The sequence below is a fragment of the Solanum stenotomum genome, chromosome 9, assembly GCF_019186545.1.
Source record: "Solanum stenotomum isolate F172 chromosome 9, ASM1918654v1, whole genome shotgun sequence".
Lineage (NCBI taxonomy): Eukaryota > Viridiplantae > Streptophyta > Magnoliopsida > Solanales > Solanaceae > Solanum > Solanum stenotomum.
The window spans coordinates 57,371,872-57,385,803 of NC_064290.1; the positions used below are offsets into that span (position 1 = coordinate 57,371,872).

The 13,932-nt window shown below is 31.0% G+C and overlaps 2 protein-coding genes across 2 annotated transcripts; both read right to left on the reverse strand.

The window, feature by feature from the left end:
• Window positions 1-6,484: 6,484 nt before the first annotated feature.
• Window positions 6,485-7,627, reverse strand: LOC125877716 (uncharacterized). The gene is made up of 2 exons (XM_049558944.1): window positions 7,293-7,627; window positions 6,485-6,670 (listed from the first exon to the last, which is right to left on the reverse strand). The coding sequence occupies exons 1-2, from the start codon at window positions 7,589-7,591 to the stop codon at window positions 6,613-6,615; spliced, it is 357 nt and encodes a 118-aa protein (XP_049414901.1). The 5' UTR covers window positions 7,592-7,627; the 3' UTR covers window positions 6,485-6,612.
• Window positions 7,628-9,342: 1,715 nt separating this feature from the next.
• On the reverse strand, window positions 9,343-13,641 carry LOC125877809 (organelle RRM domain-containing protein 2, mitochondrial). The gene is made up of 4 exons (XM_049559076.1): window positions 13,413-13,641; window positions 11,731-11,799; window positions 11,533-11,639; window positions 9,343-9,660 (listed from the first exon to the last, which is right to left on the reverse strand). Exons 1-4 carry the CDS (start codon window positions 13,582-13,584, stop codon window positions 9,535-9,537), a joined length of 474 nt encoding a protein of 157 aa, XP_049415033.1. The 5' UTR covers window positions 13,585-13,641; the 3' UTR covers window positions 9,343-9,534.
• Between the last annotated feature and the right edge of the window lie 291 nt (window positions 13,642-13,932).

Consider the following 13,932-nt stretch of genomic DNA (forward strand, 5'->3'; position numbering starts at 1 on the left):
TATATATATATATATATATATAGTTATTTTATAATTAAAAGAAGGTAAACAAGACGAGAATAAATAAATAAATTTATTAAGAGTAGAAATTAGAAAAGTGTAAAGTTTTGGTGTAAATATTCCCCACTAATAAAATATTTATTTATAATAAATTAAGGAATTTACTTTTTTAAAAAATAATTAATTGAAAAGATATGTATATAGCTTTCATTAATTCTTGTATCCTAACTATATAGACGGCTTACTTATTAAATATGTATAATTAATTGAAAAGATATGTACGTGCTTATTGTCAAACTGATGAAAGATATATGAATTGGCTACGTGGAAATGAAAACGTACACATTATTATTATTATAATATTCTTAAAATCAATGACAATGTCTTTGATAATGATATCTTGCAATTAATATTGTATACATATAGAAAAATTTGAGCTAAAATGCGTTATTTATTTAAGGGAGAATGAAAAGTGAATCAAAAGGTAATCGCTAATTAGTTATTTTGAGAACTTTGAATCCCCTCTCATTAATGTACACTAATAAAAGAAGAACTAGTTTGATTCAACATATGTTAATAAAGAAAAAAAAATTCAAGATGATACAAGCTTGCATTTTTAACTAGGAAAACAAAATAATAACTATAAATTATTTTAGTTATTTGATGAACATCGATATATGAAATGTTTTACGTGAGAATAAAAGATAATTATAAGTAGCACAACATGGATGAAATTGGTCCTTCATCCCATTTTGTTTGGACCCAAAATGAGACAAGAGTTGGTCCAATGGGACCAAATTTGTTATTGATCCGGTCCTTTCTCCTGACCCACAACCTTCAACATGCATCAGGGATGATAATAGGGGGGTGCGAGTTGAGCTTAACCTGTAAAATTCGTAGTCCATTTTGTCCCGCCTCACATAAAAAATTTTTATTTTCAATCCGCCCCAGCCCATCCTGTATGAACCCGCTCCGCAATTTTTTAATATTTTTTTTCTAGTTAAGTTTGATACTAGAATAAAATTCATAAAAATAAGTTCATTTTTTTATTAAGTTGTATCAATTTAATAGGAAGTGACTCAAAAATTTATTTTTTAGAGGTTAATTATGAAACATATAAGAAATTGTATTATTTTTTATTTTAGTAGCTTTAGAAAAATTATCTTAATACATAATGCTTTATCCCTCTTATAACATGTAAAAAGTTAAAATTAAATTTGAACTCACATAAAACTACATATACCTGCAACCTGCCCCGCTATCCATTAGTTTTAAAAAATCCATTTTCACCCACCCCGCATAGCCTTAAACCTACCCCATCTCGCATAGCCTTAAATCAACCCCACCTGGCATAGCCTTAAACCTACCCCATTTCGCATAGCCTTAAATCAACCCCACCCTGTATCTGTCCCGCTACATTGTCATCCATACATGAATTAGTTTTGTATGTAATAAAAGTTAAATGTGAACCTTAGAGATATCGATTAGATTAGGCAATTTTTATGTCATAATTTCCTTCACCCTAAGACGAAATTACTACTTGATTAGGATCTTTATCAAATAAAAAATCTTTCTTTCTTTTGCGTGTGCATGATTTCCCATATGAATCTATTGTGACTCCCTTTTTTTCATTTCGTTGGAATAAAATCCAACATCTGTATTTGACTCTGCCGAATTGAACGAAAGATAAAAAGGGAAGCAAGTACACAAATTTATAGAAGCTATTATACAAGTTCAAAGAGAGACGATACACAACAAGTATACAATGATGATTGGGTTAAGACTCCAAGTTTGGGCAGATTCACATTTTGGACAAAATGGCACAGCATAGCACCTTATAGACTAAATTAACAATAAATAGTTCATTTTTAATTTTTTTAGCAAGAAAAAAGACTTTGTTTCATTTATTTGGCATTCAATAGTTATTTTTCTTTTTCTTAAAAAATGTTTTTTTGTTCTCCTTATTTTTCTCTAAACACACGTTTGATTGCTTCTTCTTCTTTTTCTTGAAAAGAAAAAAATTATTATTTTATTATCCCTATTTTATCTCTTTTTTTATTTTGTCAACCGTTTTAAAATAAAGTTCTTCTCCTTTTCGTCTCCTTTTTCTCTTTTGAGAATTCTTTTCATACATATATTTGATTCTCTCCGTAATTTTCAATTCCTCTCCTAAATTCAATCTGTTTATGAAAATCAGATATAACAATATGTTTTTTCATGAATACTTTTAAAAATCACCTTTATATACAATCTTGTTCTTGTCCAATTAATTGTTGAATTTCATGATTTGTGGAATTGAAGTTTTTTCAATTGTGTTTTTGCGAAAATTTAGGTTTTTCAACTTTTTTTTGTTTTCTTTGTAAAATCCTTTTCATATGTATATTTGCTTCTCTTCTAAATTTTCTCTTATTCTCCTTAATTCACTTTGTCAATGATATAATTGTATGCTTATCGATTGATCCTTCCAAAAAAATCTTTTAATATATAATTATGTAGCATTTCTTGCCCCATTAATTTTGAAATTTCGTGATTTGTGGAACTAAAGTTTTTGAAACTTTTTTTGGCGAAAATTCAAGTTATAATATTTTGAAATTTTTGTTCTCAATTCATGGGTAAGAAAGATTCTCTTAAGATCCTCGTAAAAAATTAGAATGTTGATTTTGATGAATACAACCCAATGTATACCAATGAATTCCAATCTCAATTTAAATTAAAGTATACAAATTTATTATGTGAATACAAATCAATGAATACACAGATGAATACGAGCCAATGTATACATAGTGCAGTTACCGTATACATAAACAAAATCACATGTACAATTAATGAATAAAATTTAATTTATATATGTATCATATTAATCTCATTCTTGTATTCATTATAGTAATACGTATAATTGATGGTAGTATTCTTATGTATGCAATATAAAGTTTATGTATACATGCTACAATTGTTGTATACATTAATAAAATTTACACGTCTATTTTTATAAATATTTTTTTGTGTATACATATACTTTTTTTATGTATACATTATGCAATCACAACTTTAATTATTGTATGATTTATGCATATGTATTTACAGTTTCTAATAAAATGCCATTTAATATTAGTTGATTAATTATTATTGATTATGTGTTAATTAATACACGTTAGAGCATTAATAATACATTTTCTTACCTTAAAAGTAGTCACAATCTTTTAATAATTAGTTATTTAAAGAATTTTAAAAAAAGCATTCCTTAAAAGTTAGTGTAACCTTTTTTTAATGGGTTAATTGATATATAAATATATATATTTCACTTCTTAAAAGTAGGCAATTGATTTTTTAATAAACTAATTATTCTTGATTGGAAGAAAAAAAATAATTCATAAAATTACAATCAAATATATCTTTATGTTTCTGTAAATTGCGTTAATATTTTTTTTAAACAGACGGTTAAATAAAGTTGAGTTTGAGAATTTAAAGAAATTGAAAAGCTAACTTTTTTAATTATAGGAGTTAAAAACAAGGAAGAAAAAATAATCCCACGTCTCCTTAACTAATGCGGATTGATTGCACATGATTAAAAGAAAAAAACTATAAAAGTTGTATGTCTGTGTCAATTCCTCATTTTTTTGGACAGCAGGGAATTTGGGCTAAGAAAGCCTAGATCCATTCTTTCTCTTGCTTATATTTGGTTGTAATTAGTTATTGCAATACTTGCTATTGTTATAACTTAGTCGAACTTCTCAAAAGATGAACTTTTTTTTTTTTTGGTTGATTTACTTTGTTAATGTATTTCATTTATTAACTCTCAATTCATTTTTATCACTTAATTCAAATATTTTGATAAAGTCTTCACTTGATTTTGATTAATTAAATTGTTTCAAATTCATGACTTTTAAATGCATTTCTCTTACTTAATCAATTTCTTTTCAAAATTAGCAAAACATTTTTTCAGAATAGTGGGCCTAATGGCATGCATGTAGAATATTTTACATCAATTTGGTGTAGACACTCCATACAAATAAATATGAGCAACTTTCACATATAACAAACACAAAATTTATATTTGTATGCTATAGCAAACTTTGCATAATTGCGCTTCATAGCAAACATAAATATGTATATTTCGCTATACATATACAAAAGAAAGCAGTTGTATAACCTGCTTTGGTATACATATACAAAAAGATCAATTGTATAAAGTGAGAGAGGCGAGTGAGCAAGCGAGATCTGGGAGAGTGGCGAGTGAGATCTGGGAGAGTGGCGAGAGAGATCTGGGAGAGGGGAGAGAGGAGAACAAAAATATATGTATATATACAATTTTCACGCATTTTATACATTTGCGTTTTTGTATAAAGTGAGAGAGGGAAGTGAGAGAGCGAGATTTGGGAGAGTGGCGAGTGAGATCTAGGAGAGGGGAGAGAGGGAAGAGAGGGGAATGAAAATATATGTATATATACAATTTTCTCTCGCTTTATACAAACACAAACGCATTTTATACAATTTGCGGTTTTTGTATAAAGTGAGAGAGGTGAGTGAGAGAGCGAGATCTGGGAGAGTGGTGAGCGAGATTTGGGAGAGGGGAGAGAGGGGAACGAAAATATATGTATATATTCAATTTTCTCTCGCTTTATACAAACACAAACGCACTTTATACACTTGCATTTGTATAAAAAACGAGAGAGGCGAGGGAGAGAACGAGAGTGGCGAGTGAGATTCACCAGGAGAGGGGTTAAATAGCAATAGTTTGTTATGGGATACAATTAAATCAAACTATATTTATAGCATTTAATTTGAATTAATAGTTTGCTATTATATACAATTTTCCCAATAAATATTTACCACAATGTAGAGGGCCGATTACCCTTGCAAAAAACGAAATATAGTGTTCTTAACGAGTCGAAGAGACAAAGAGCCTTTTTGCACGGATTCCCTAGATTATTTGCACGATATTGCCTATTTTAAGGCCGTCTTTTCAAATTCCATCCATATTAGTTCTTCTTTAAAATAGTCAGATGAATTAAATTTGGTTCCATATAAATCAATTAGGTTTTATGTTTATTTGTTTGTTCTTCTTTTCATTTTAGTCGTACATAGCCAATCAGGTGAAAGTTTAGATAGTGGCTGAGTATATATGAAACTTAAAACGTAGTAAATTGAGGATGATGACAAAGTGTTGTTACGACAAAATGGATTAACGAATCAAATTGGGAAAAATGACAAATATACCTCCGAACTATCGTAATGGTATGCAGATATCCTTCGTCATACTCTTGGGACATTGGTGCCCCTGCCATCAAAAAACTAGAGCATATATGATCTTCACTCTAACGAAAGACTAAATAGGGATATGTGGCGCAATCTTATCCGTCAATCCGATATTTAACAAATGTCGGGTTGGTGGATAAGATTATGACACATGCATGTCGGTTAGTATAAAGGATATATATGCTCTAGTTTTTGGAAGGCAGGGGCACAAATGTCCCAAAATATGACTAACGGTATCTGTATACCATTTACGATAGTTCGGAAGTATATTTGTCCTTTTTCCTGGATGAGACGTCCATTTAAGCTACCACCCCGGATTTTGCTTCACCTTCTCGCAATCCATCCATTGTATCATAAAATGGCTTGTTTAACGTCTGGTAAATACATTACCAAAAATAGCGCAAACCCCAAACAAAGAAAACGGCACACTCCCCCCTAAAATAGGCAGGCATTTCAGTTTTGTTGCTTCTTCTCGGTCCAATAACTAGTTGTGTGACATCCGTATATATAGGTATCATTCTTGGGCTGAGGCAAGCTGGTTCATAACATATTAACACAAGTACACTTATTTTTTATAACTATAAGTTTTTTTGAAGATCGAGAGATGTACCTAAGTTTACTGATAGAATGCTTGAAATTTTTGTATTACTTCTCTTTTTTCATAGTTTTTCTATATCATACTGATTTAATATTTTTGTATTAGGGAGGTCCAACAATCTTTTAAAATTCTTTTAATTAAAGTAAAGAGTTTGATTTCCACAAGTTAGGTTGATCATCTGAGTTTATTGGATTATTTGTGTTTGGAAGTCAATGTTGGATGTGTGTAATGTGACATGACGTTGTGTTTGAGGATGGAGTACAATCTTCGTCAATCTCAAAGTTTGATACAATTAGACGAATTTAATAATGTGGTTACGACCTCTTTTCTTACTCAAATTCCCAAGTGGGCATTGGGACATGACTTTGATGCAAGATTCGAAATAGTCCGTAATTTGAGTACTATCCTATAAGAAGGACCAATTTGTTAACTCACTAAGTCAAAGGACTAACAAGTCAGAATTAATTTTAATCTTTTATCTTTAGTTTATGGTTATAAGATTCAAATATCTTCTTACTTTATTAATTTTCGTGTCAAGTCAAAACTAGACAAACATCGAGAGAGTATTTGCAAATAGGCTTTTACTCGCATCGCAATTCAGAAAAAAAAGGGGAAGTTCACAAGTGGTAATTAACAAGATAAAAAGAGATAATAATATAGAACATTTACAGTACAATATGCATACATGATACATGTTCATCATAACTACGTACAAGCCCCACCCACCACCCACCCCCAAAAAAAAGGTTACAGAGGAATTAAAATAAAAAAGGAGTTGGGGAGAAAGCTGGCGCCAAGGCTGAAACTGGAATTCTCCTGCAAAAGTATTAGTAAGATAAAAATGAAACCGTGAGTGGTGAAATCAGAATTATCATTAAGGAGATTCAAAATATATATACAGAGATATAAAAAACAACTTGAAAAAGCACAACAAATTTGTTGCAGTATCAACTAATTATACTCTCTTGCATAATAATAGCTTACTAAAAATTCCTTAAAACTCAATAACATTTACTTAAATTTTAAGTTTTAGAATTACTGCAATAATTTGTTTTTCTTCAAACTCCCTGCGGGGAGATCGCTACAATATTAGGTACTACGAGTCAAGATAACCTCAATAACTTTTGCTAAAACTCTATATTTATAGCGAGGAATATAAATTAGGATTTGAAATGCTAATAAGGATCTTAGTTTACATTTTTCGGTAATAGTAATTTTCTAAAATATATAACACAAAATTGAATGATTTTACTGATATAAAAAAAGAAGAAGGAAAAAACGGGTTTAATTTGCTCTAAAATTATCATAACTTATAGAGGTTCTTAGTTCAAATTTCGCAATCATCTATTGTCATCATCATAAACACGTTTCACTTGTTGAAGATAAAATTTAATATATTATTTCTAACAATTTAAACTTTTAAATAAAATTTTCATACCTAGTTTCCTCGCAACTACGACGACGGGGTTTAGTGGCCGGTGGGGAAGTAGTTATGACTTTTCTCTTCACATTTCTAGGTGGCAGAGCGTTGTCTTCTGAAATGGCCGAAAGTGAGGGCCTCCAATTATTAGGTACTGAACCAACCGAACTCGTTGGTCCACCTCTACCTCTCCTTCGTCTCCTGTTTTTACGATTAGTGGGCTGGGCCGGGCCAGGAACGAGAGGCCCGTTGTCTTCAAGTGGGGGCAAACGAGAAGAACAACCACAACAAGCCATTAGTTCCAAAAGGAACTTCATGTTTATTTTTTTGGGTAACAAGAGAATTAGGAATTTTGTATTAAGCTTTGTATTTAAAGGCTAACTATTAAATCTTGGAGTTATAATAAAGGGACCCAAAAGTAGTTGGTGGTTATTGTCTTTGGTCTCCCCACCCCATTCTTGTTTTTTTCTCAACTTCCACCTCTATCCTTCTTTACTCCTTATTAATTTCGTAACAGTATTTGACTGGACATAAAATTTATTAATAAAAAACTCAAAAACTAATACTTGATTGGCGCTTAGGGTCAAGAACAGAAAAAGAAGAATGAGTAGGATAAGATCGAGGTCAATTCTCTTTTCTTAGCGCTTGTTCGTTTCATAAGACTTTTTCTCCTTTCTCAATCACGAATTGGAGGCTCTACATAATAAACATCTTACTATTTAACGATAAGCTCAACAAAGAGAACTTATTCGTGGTCTATAATGGATTATTAATATTTGTGTGATGAAAAATTGTTTTATTATACATAAAACAAGTAGTTTAAAATTAAATTATTTGTAATGACTTTTTTATTGAAACATATTGAAAAAAATTATGATTCATAATTGAAATACACAAACATCAAATAAGAAAGAAAATTATAATTCACAAATTAATTTGAATTTATGCATTACAGGACATCACAACATTGGTAAGTGGATATCTATGTTAATGTCCATACATTCAAAATAAAACATGATTGAATTTTATCAAAGAATGGTATAATGACACATCCAACACTTCTAGAAGCCATCAAATAAACTAATTGATTAACTGATTGGATACAAGCCAACAAAGTATGTATAACGTGGACAAAATTCCCCCAGATGCAGGCAATAACACTAATGTCACATAAATAAATATAATCCACCTTGTTTTGGAGCATATATTTTTATAAACATTCTTTTTCAATTTTGTATCTATTCAAACAATATCAAATAAATTGAAATAGGCAGCGAGTAACCAACCAAATTTAGTAAGTAATTTATTGAAGACCCATACCTATCAATTACAATGACACACCATAGTGAGTGCCACATGGGTTAAATGGAGCAAACCACTTGTTTTTCTTTAAATGAGAAATCAGAAACGATTAGTTACTCTCAATGGCAAACATCAAGTTTACTTGTGAATGAAGGCAACATCCTACTACATACATTCTAACAAAAATGAATCATCTTTAGCCACATGTGACCAATACTAGTACTCCATTCTTATTTTATTCTTCTTTTCAATTCGCTTAAAAATATGACTTTCATTTTTTTGACTATTCATTAATTTCAATTTGCATATGACATATTTAAGACAACAAGATTCAACATAACTCTAGTTTTAACTATAAAGTTCCAAGGACTAATTTATTTTATTAAACTTTGTGTCTAATCAAATAAGCAAATTGAAACAGATGGAGTAATTAGGATTAAACCAAAGTCCACTCATGGTGTCAAAAACAATGAATAAATAGGAAGAAAGATCTAGTATCAAGTAACAAGAAAACAACATTAATTTCTCCTATAGAACCATACAAATCTTTGAAAGAGACAAAACATTTATTTAATTTAATAACTTGCATGTCCTGCTTCTTACTAGATATTTATGGATTGGATGCCAATTGGAACTCGAGGCAAAAGCACATGTAAATCTCAATCTATATGTCATAATGTCAAAATCAATCTTCTTCACACTTAAATAACTTCAATTCTGCCCAAATGAACACAAAAATGGAAAGATTTTTTGTGCTTTAACAAAATGAGTAGTGAAACACAAATGCTATGAAAAGTACCAAGTCTTTTTCATAAAAGATTAAGCTTCAAACATATTATCATATCCAAGTTTTATCTATGACAGAAATTTTACATCCTTAAATGAGAGAAAGTGTTTAGTATACACCAATGAAGTGTCATAATCCAAAAATCCCTCCTTGTAAGATGGAAGCCACAGTTCACTGACTGCCATATGATGATGAATTGTAATTGCCATATCCAGGTGTTGTATTATTGTTCTGCATTGAGGGAGGTGGTGGTCTTGGTCTTGCGTACTCGGCAAAGATAACCCATCCATCAAGAAACTGCAAAACAGATAGGAAAAAAGACAAACATGAGTAATGAATTTATTTTAATTCTTCAAGACCAAGTATCTTTCAAGAGCATATCACCAATGACCATCTACTGGCACCTTGAGAATCAAATGATCAATTGAAAAACAAGAAAGTAGACCACAAAAACACTCCAGAGCCACATTTATCAAAGGGGGTTCAATTGAATTCCCTTGTCGAAAAATTGTACTGTGTGCAAGTGGAAAAAACCTTTTTTATGTGTGTACATATTATATTGTTTGATCCCCTAGACACACGAGAGCATTAGAGGATTTTTTTGAATCTCATGAAAATACTATGTTTGCCAATGGACCAAGTTAGTGAGACTTTAGAGCCTGTTTGGATTAGCTTAACACAAGTGCGTTTAAACTAAAATAACTTTTAAGCAATTTTGTAGTGTTTGGATAAGTTACGAAAGTGCTGAAAAGCACTTAGTGTTAAGCTAAAATGACAAATATAAGCCAAAAGGCATAAGTTAGAATTGACTTATAATTAAAAACTGAAAAGGCAATCCAAATAGGCTCTGTTTTACAAAATTCAGCCTTGAGACCCCACGGCACCTATGAGAACTAGGAGTTACTATCTCTCCACTTTCCTGAAGCAAGTTAAGACCTTCATCATAGACAAGATAAGGTTACTGTTGCATTCCTAGGATAAGGAAAGGAAGTTCATGAAGCTATCTATATAACGATAACATACACAGAGAAGAGTGTACACAAACCTTACCCCTAGTCCCTACCTCGTGAAGGTAGAAAAGTTGTTTTCGAAAGATCCTAAGTTCAAGAAAAATCCCACAAGTAAAGTCTAGGGAGGATAGAGTGTACGCAGACCTTACCCCTTGTCCCTACCTCGTGGAGGTAAAGAGGTTGTTTCCGAAAGATCCTCGGCACAAGTAACACATATCAAAGATTCATATAAAAAAAGTCTAACCAAACCTCAATTTATTCTCTTCATGAAGCTATCTATAAAGTATGAATATTGAAGGAGTGCTTAATTTATGTGCAACATGAATTATTAGATCAGAAAGTGATTTTCATTTCTCTTTAACAAACCATATTCAGTGATGGCTCCAACTTAAAAAAAAAAAAAAAAAAAGAACAAGTTCAACAATCAAAGGCTAAGTTGAAAACTCTTTGTGCATGCTAAGGAACACTAGTGCAGTGAGTATATATGAACTTTCTGAGTTTGAGAAGTACACATAATGTGTTCTCTCTTTTGAAAGAAACCACATGCTAAAGTCATGCATTGAAAAGCACTAAAGCAAATATCGTAACATGTCTGACTTAATATTCACTAAAGCATCCATGACTAAATGTAATACCAAATATATGAAATATGAGGACATTATTTTTTACAGCGCAAGTCCAATCCAACCTTGCAATCTTGGTTTGATAAATATGGTCATAGATTCAACATAAAACATTACATGTTTACTTGTAACAATTACTGAAACGCTAATGATACAATCTAAGAAACTGACTTACGCTTAATAAAAAAAGGTTGAAAGATATGCTATTAAGTTATAATTTGTAGGATTCTTGATCTCAAGTTACTAATAAATTTGAGGCCGTGTAGAACTTTTCCTATCATTTCAATATTCCTAGCAATTCAATGTTACTGTGTTCCCCTGTAGTATATTCAAGCTTACCACATTTACAACATTATAAGATAAAGAGTATTTTCCTATAAAAAGGAAGACAAATTTGAGAAGTTCAAAACCCATTTCAGCACATCCCATCATATCGTTATCATTTTGTAAAAGTTATTAAATATTTTACTACTCAATTCATTACTGTAACGTTATTTTCTCTCTAGTGACTAACTATATTATTAATTATTACTCACCTGGCCATCCATGCCCTTTATACCAGCTTCAGCATCTTCCAATGTCGCATATCTAACAAACCCAAAACCTTTAGAATAACCAGATACTCGATCAGTCACAACTCTGGCTGCAAAAACAAAAGATAATACAATCATTACACTTCCTTTAAAATGTATTCTTATCATAATTTGTGTGCATGAGGATACGTAAAAACATACCATGGACCACTTCCCCATGTTTTACAAAGGCTTCTCGAAGCCCTTCTGAGGTAGTACGTTTGCTAAGCCCTGGAAATTAGACAAACATAGGAATCATTTCAGGATCCCGGTGACATTGAACATACACAATTTGAAACAAAAGTTTCAAAACATTCCAACTTCCATTACATTGTACTGAACAGAAATTACAGGCAACTAGCATACAAATGTTTTAACGATACTAACAATACAATGTGTGATAGAAGACATAATTATTCTGAAAAATAAAAAGTTGCTTGCTGTAAAATCACGGGGCCTGAAAGCTTCAGTTTATGCAAATCTCCATCGCAAACATTCAACCAATTTGACACAACTTATCCAAGAATTCTAATAGTTAACGAAGAACTATTTACTTCTTAACTTTAACAACTAACAATAGGAAAAATCATTGACAGAGATAAATTGGGTTCAAGATGTTGAGCTACAAACTTCTCAAAAGAGCTAATTAAGGCTATGCAATTCCAAAAAAAATGAATCAAATCAAATTGTTGATTCAATGGATTATATTTTAGAGAATCTAGACAGATTCTTGCTTTTCACCTAAACTAATTTCATTTATCACCTACATGATAGAGAAATATACATACTATCTATTAATAGCAAAAGATCATAGCTTTTTTCCTACTCGATTCCTCTCCTATAGAAAGAGTACAATGTGTCAATTAGTTTACATTTTCTAAAAAGATATTATGGTTCTTATGATTCATCCGTAAAGTATTGGAACATCTGTAATTAAGGATACACAAATTTTAACATATTATTTTAACATACGCATCCATAACATATTATGCCACAATATCTGCTTGTTTAGAAAGGATTATTCCCATTGAAGGTGGTGGAGTAACTATGACATGTTTTTTTTTAAAATTGTATAAAATAACAAACTATTAATTCAAATTAAATGTTATAACCACAATTTCATTTAATTCTCTAATCCGTAGCAAACACTTTGCAATTCGCCTCTCTCCCCAGAAATCTCGCTCGCTACTCTCCCTCGCTTCTCACTTTCTACAAACACAAATATATAAATTGTGTTTGTGTTTGTATAAAGCGAGAGAAAACTGTATATACAAATACAAATACATATATTTTTTACCTATACACTTATATTTATACAAATAAATATCTTCCCCTACTAGTTCTCTTTTACCTTTCTCTCTTTCTCGCTATATACAAATGTTTTATTTCGATTCAATTGTATACAAATTCAAATTTTATGCAGATATAAAATCATTGATACATCTACATAGTAGTTATATATATATATAATAATCTAACCGATATACATATACAATCGTTGTGCTTTTATGCAAACGAGATGTTTACAAATAGCAAAACTGTAGCTTTAGAGTGCTAATATGATTTTTATATTTGTTAAACCAAAAATTTACTGAAACTGGTAACATTGAAGTAAGTATGACATATTGAAAATCGAGATCACATATACGCAAGCACCTAAATGCAAACAAAATTGCATATTCATTCTATCAATTAAAACCAATGGTTAGCTATATATAAAAAATTTTAAAAAAAAGACTGAGTCACAAAACATAGTCATAAAATCTGCAATATAACTAAAAATTAGAAAAAAAGTGAGCAGAAATGAGTAAATTTTGAGGAAAATGAATGAAACGGGAATATACCAGAAACGAAGAGATTGGTGGATGGTTCAGCTGGTGGCGGCTTCTCAACTTGCTTCGAAGGCGTATTGAACGGAAAGCTTGAGGAAAAGGTAGATAATAGAGCACGTAAACCTCGCGGCGCCACAGCCGTTGCCGTTGCCGTTGCCGTTGCCGTCGCCGCTCGCAAGGCCATAAGGGGCTAAATTTCTTAGACCCTGGGGTTTTACAGAGATTTCTAGAAGAGAAGGAGTTTTGTTCGTTGATTTTGCTTCTTAAAATGTGAAGTCGGCTTACTAGTAACAGTCCAATGGGCTAAATGGTAGCCCATAATATGGCGCTGATTGCATGGGCTCTTTTTAAGGTATCATTTATGCAAATATAATCTTTTAAAAATTAGTCCTCGGACAATTTTAGACTCGAGTTTAATGTTTGTTCATATATTGCTTAATCTTATAGGCAAACCATTAAATTGTTATCTAATATGTATAATCACTTACAAAACTTTAGTCAATAGTTTAATTTGCTCAAATATTAATTTAAA

Bases quoted from the DNA above. Each gene is read 5' to 3' on its own strand.
- LOC125877716 (XM_049558944.1), bottom strand. From the start codon at position 7,591: ATGAAGTTCCTTTTGGAACTAATGGCTTGTTGTGGTTGTTCTTCTCGT. The intron at 6,671-7,292 runs GTATGAAAATTT...ATACTTTTGCAG, and splicing joins CGTAGTTGCGAGGAAACTAG to GAGAATTCCAGTTTCAGCCT.
- LOC125877809 (XM_049559076.1), bottom strand. From the start codon at position 13,584: ATGGCCTTGCGAGCGGCGACGGCAACGGCAACGGCAACGGCAACGGCT. The intron at 11,800-13,412 runs GTATATTCCCGT...TCTAATTTCCAG, and splicing joins CACCAATCTCTTCGTTTCTG to GGCTTAGCAAACGTACTACC. The intron at 9,661-11,532 runs GTGAGTAATAAT...TCTGTTTTGCAG, and splicing joins TAAAGGGCATGGATGGCCAG to TTTCTTGATGGATGGGTTAT.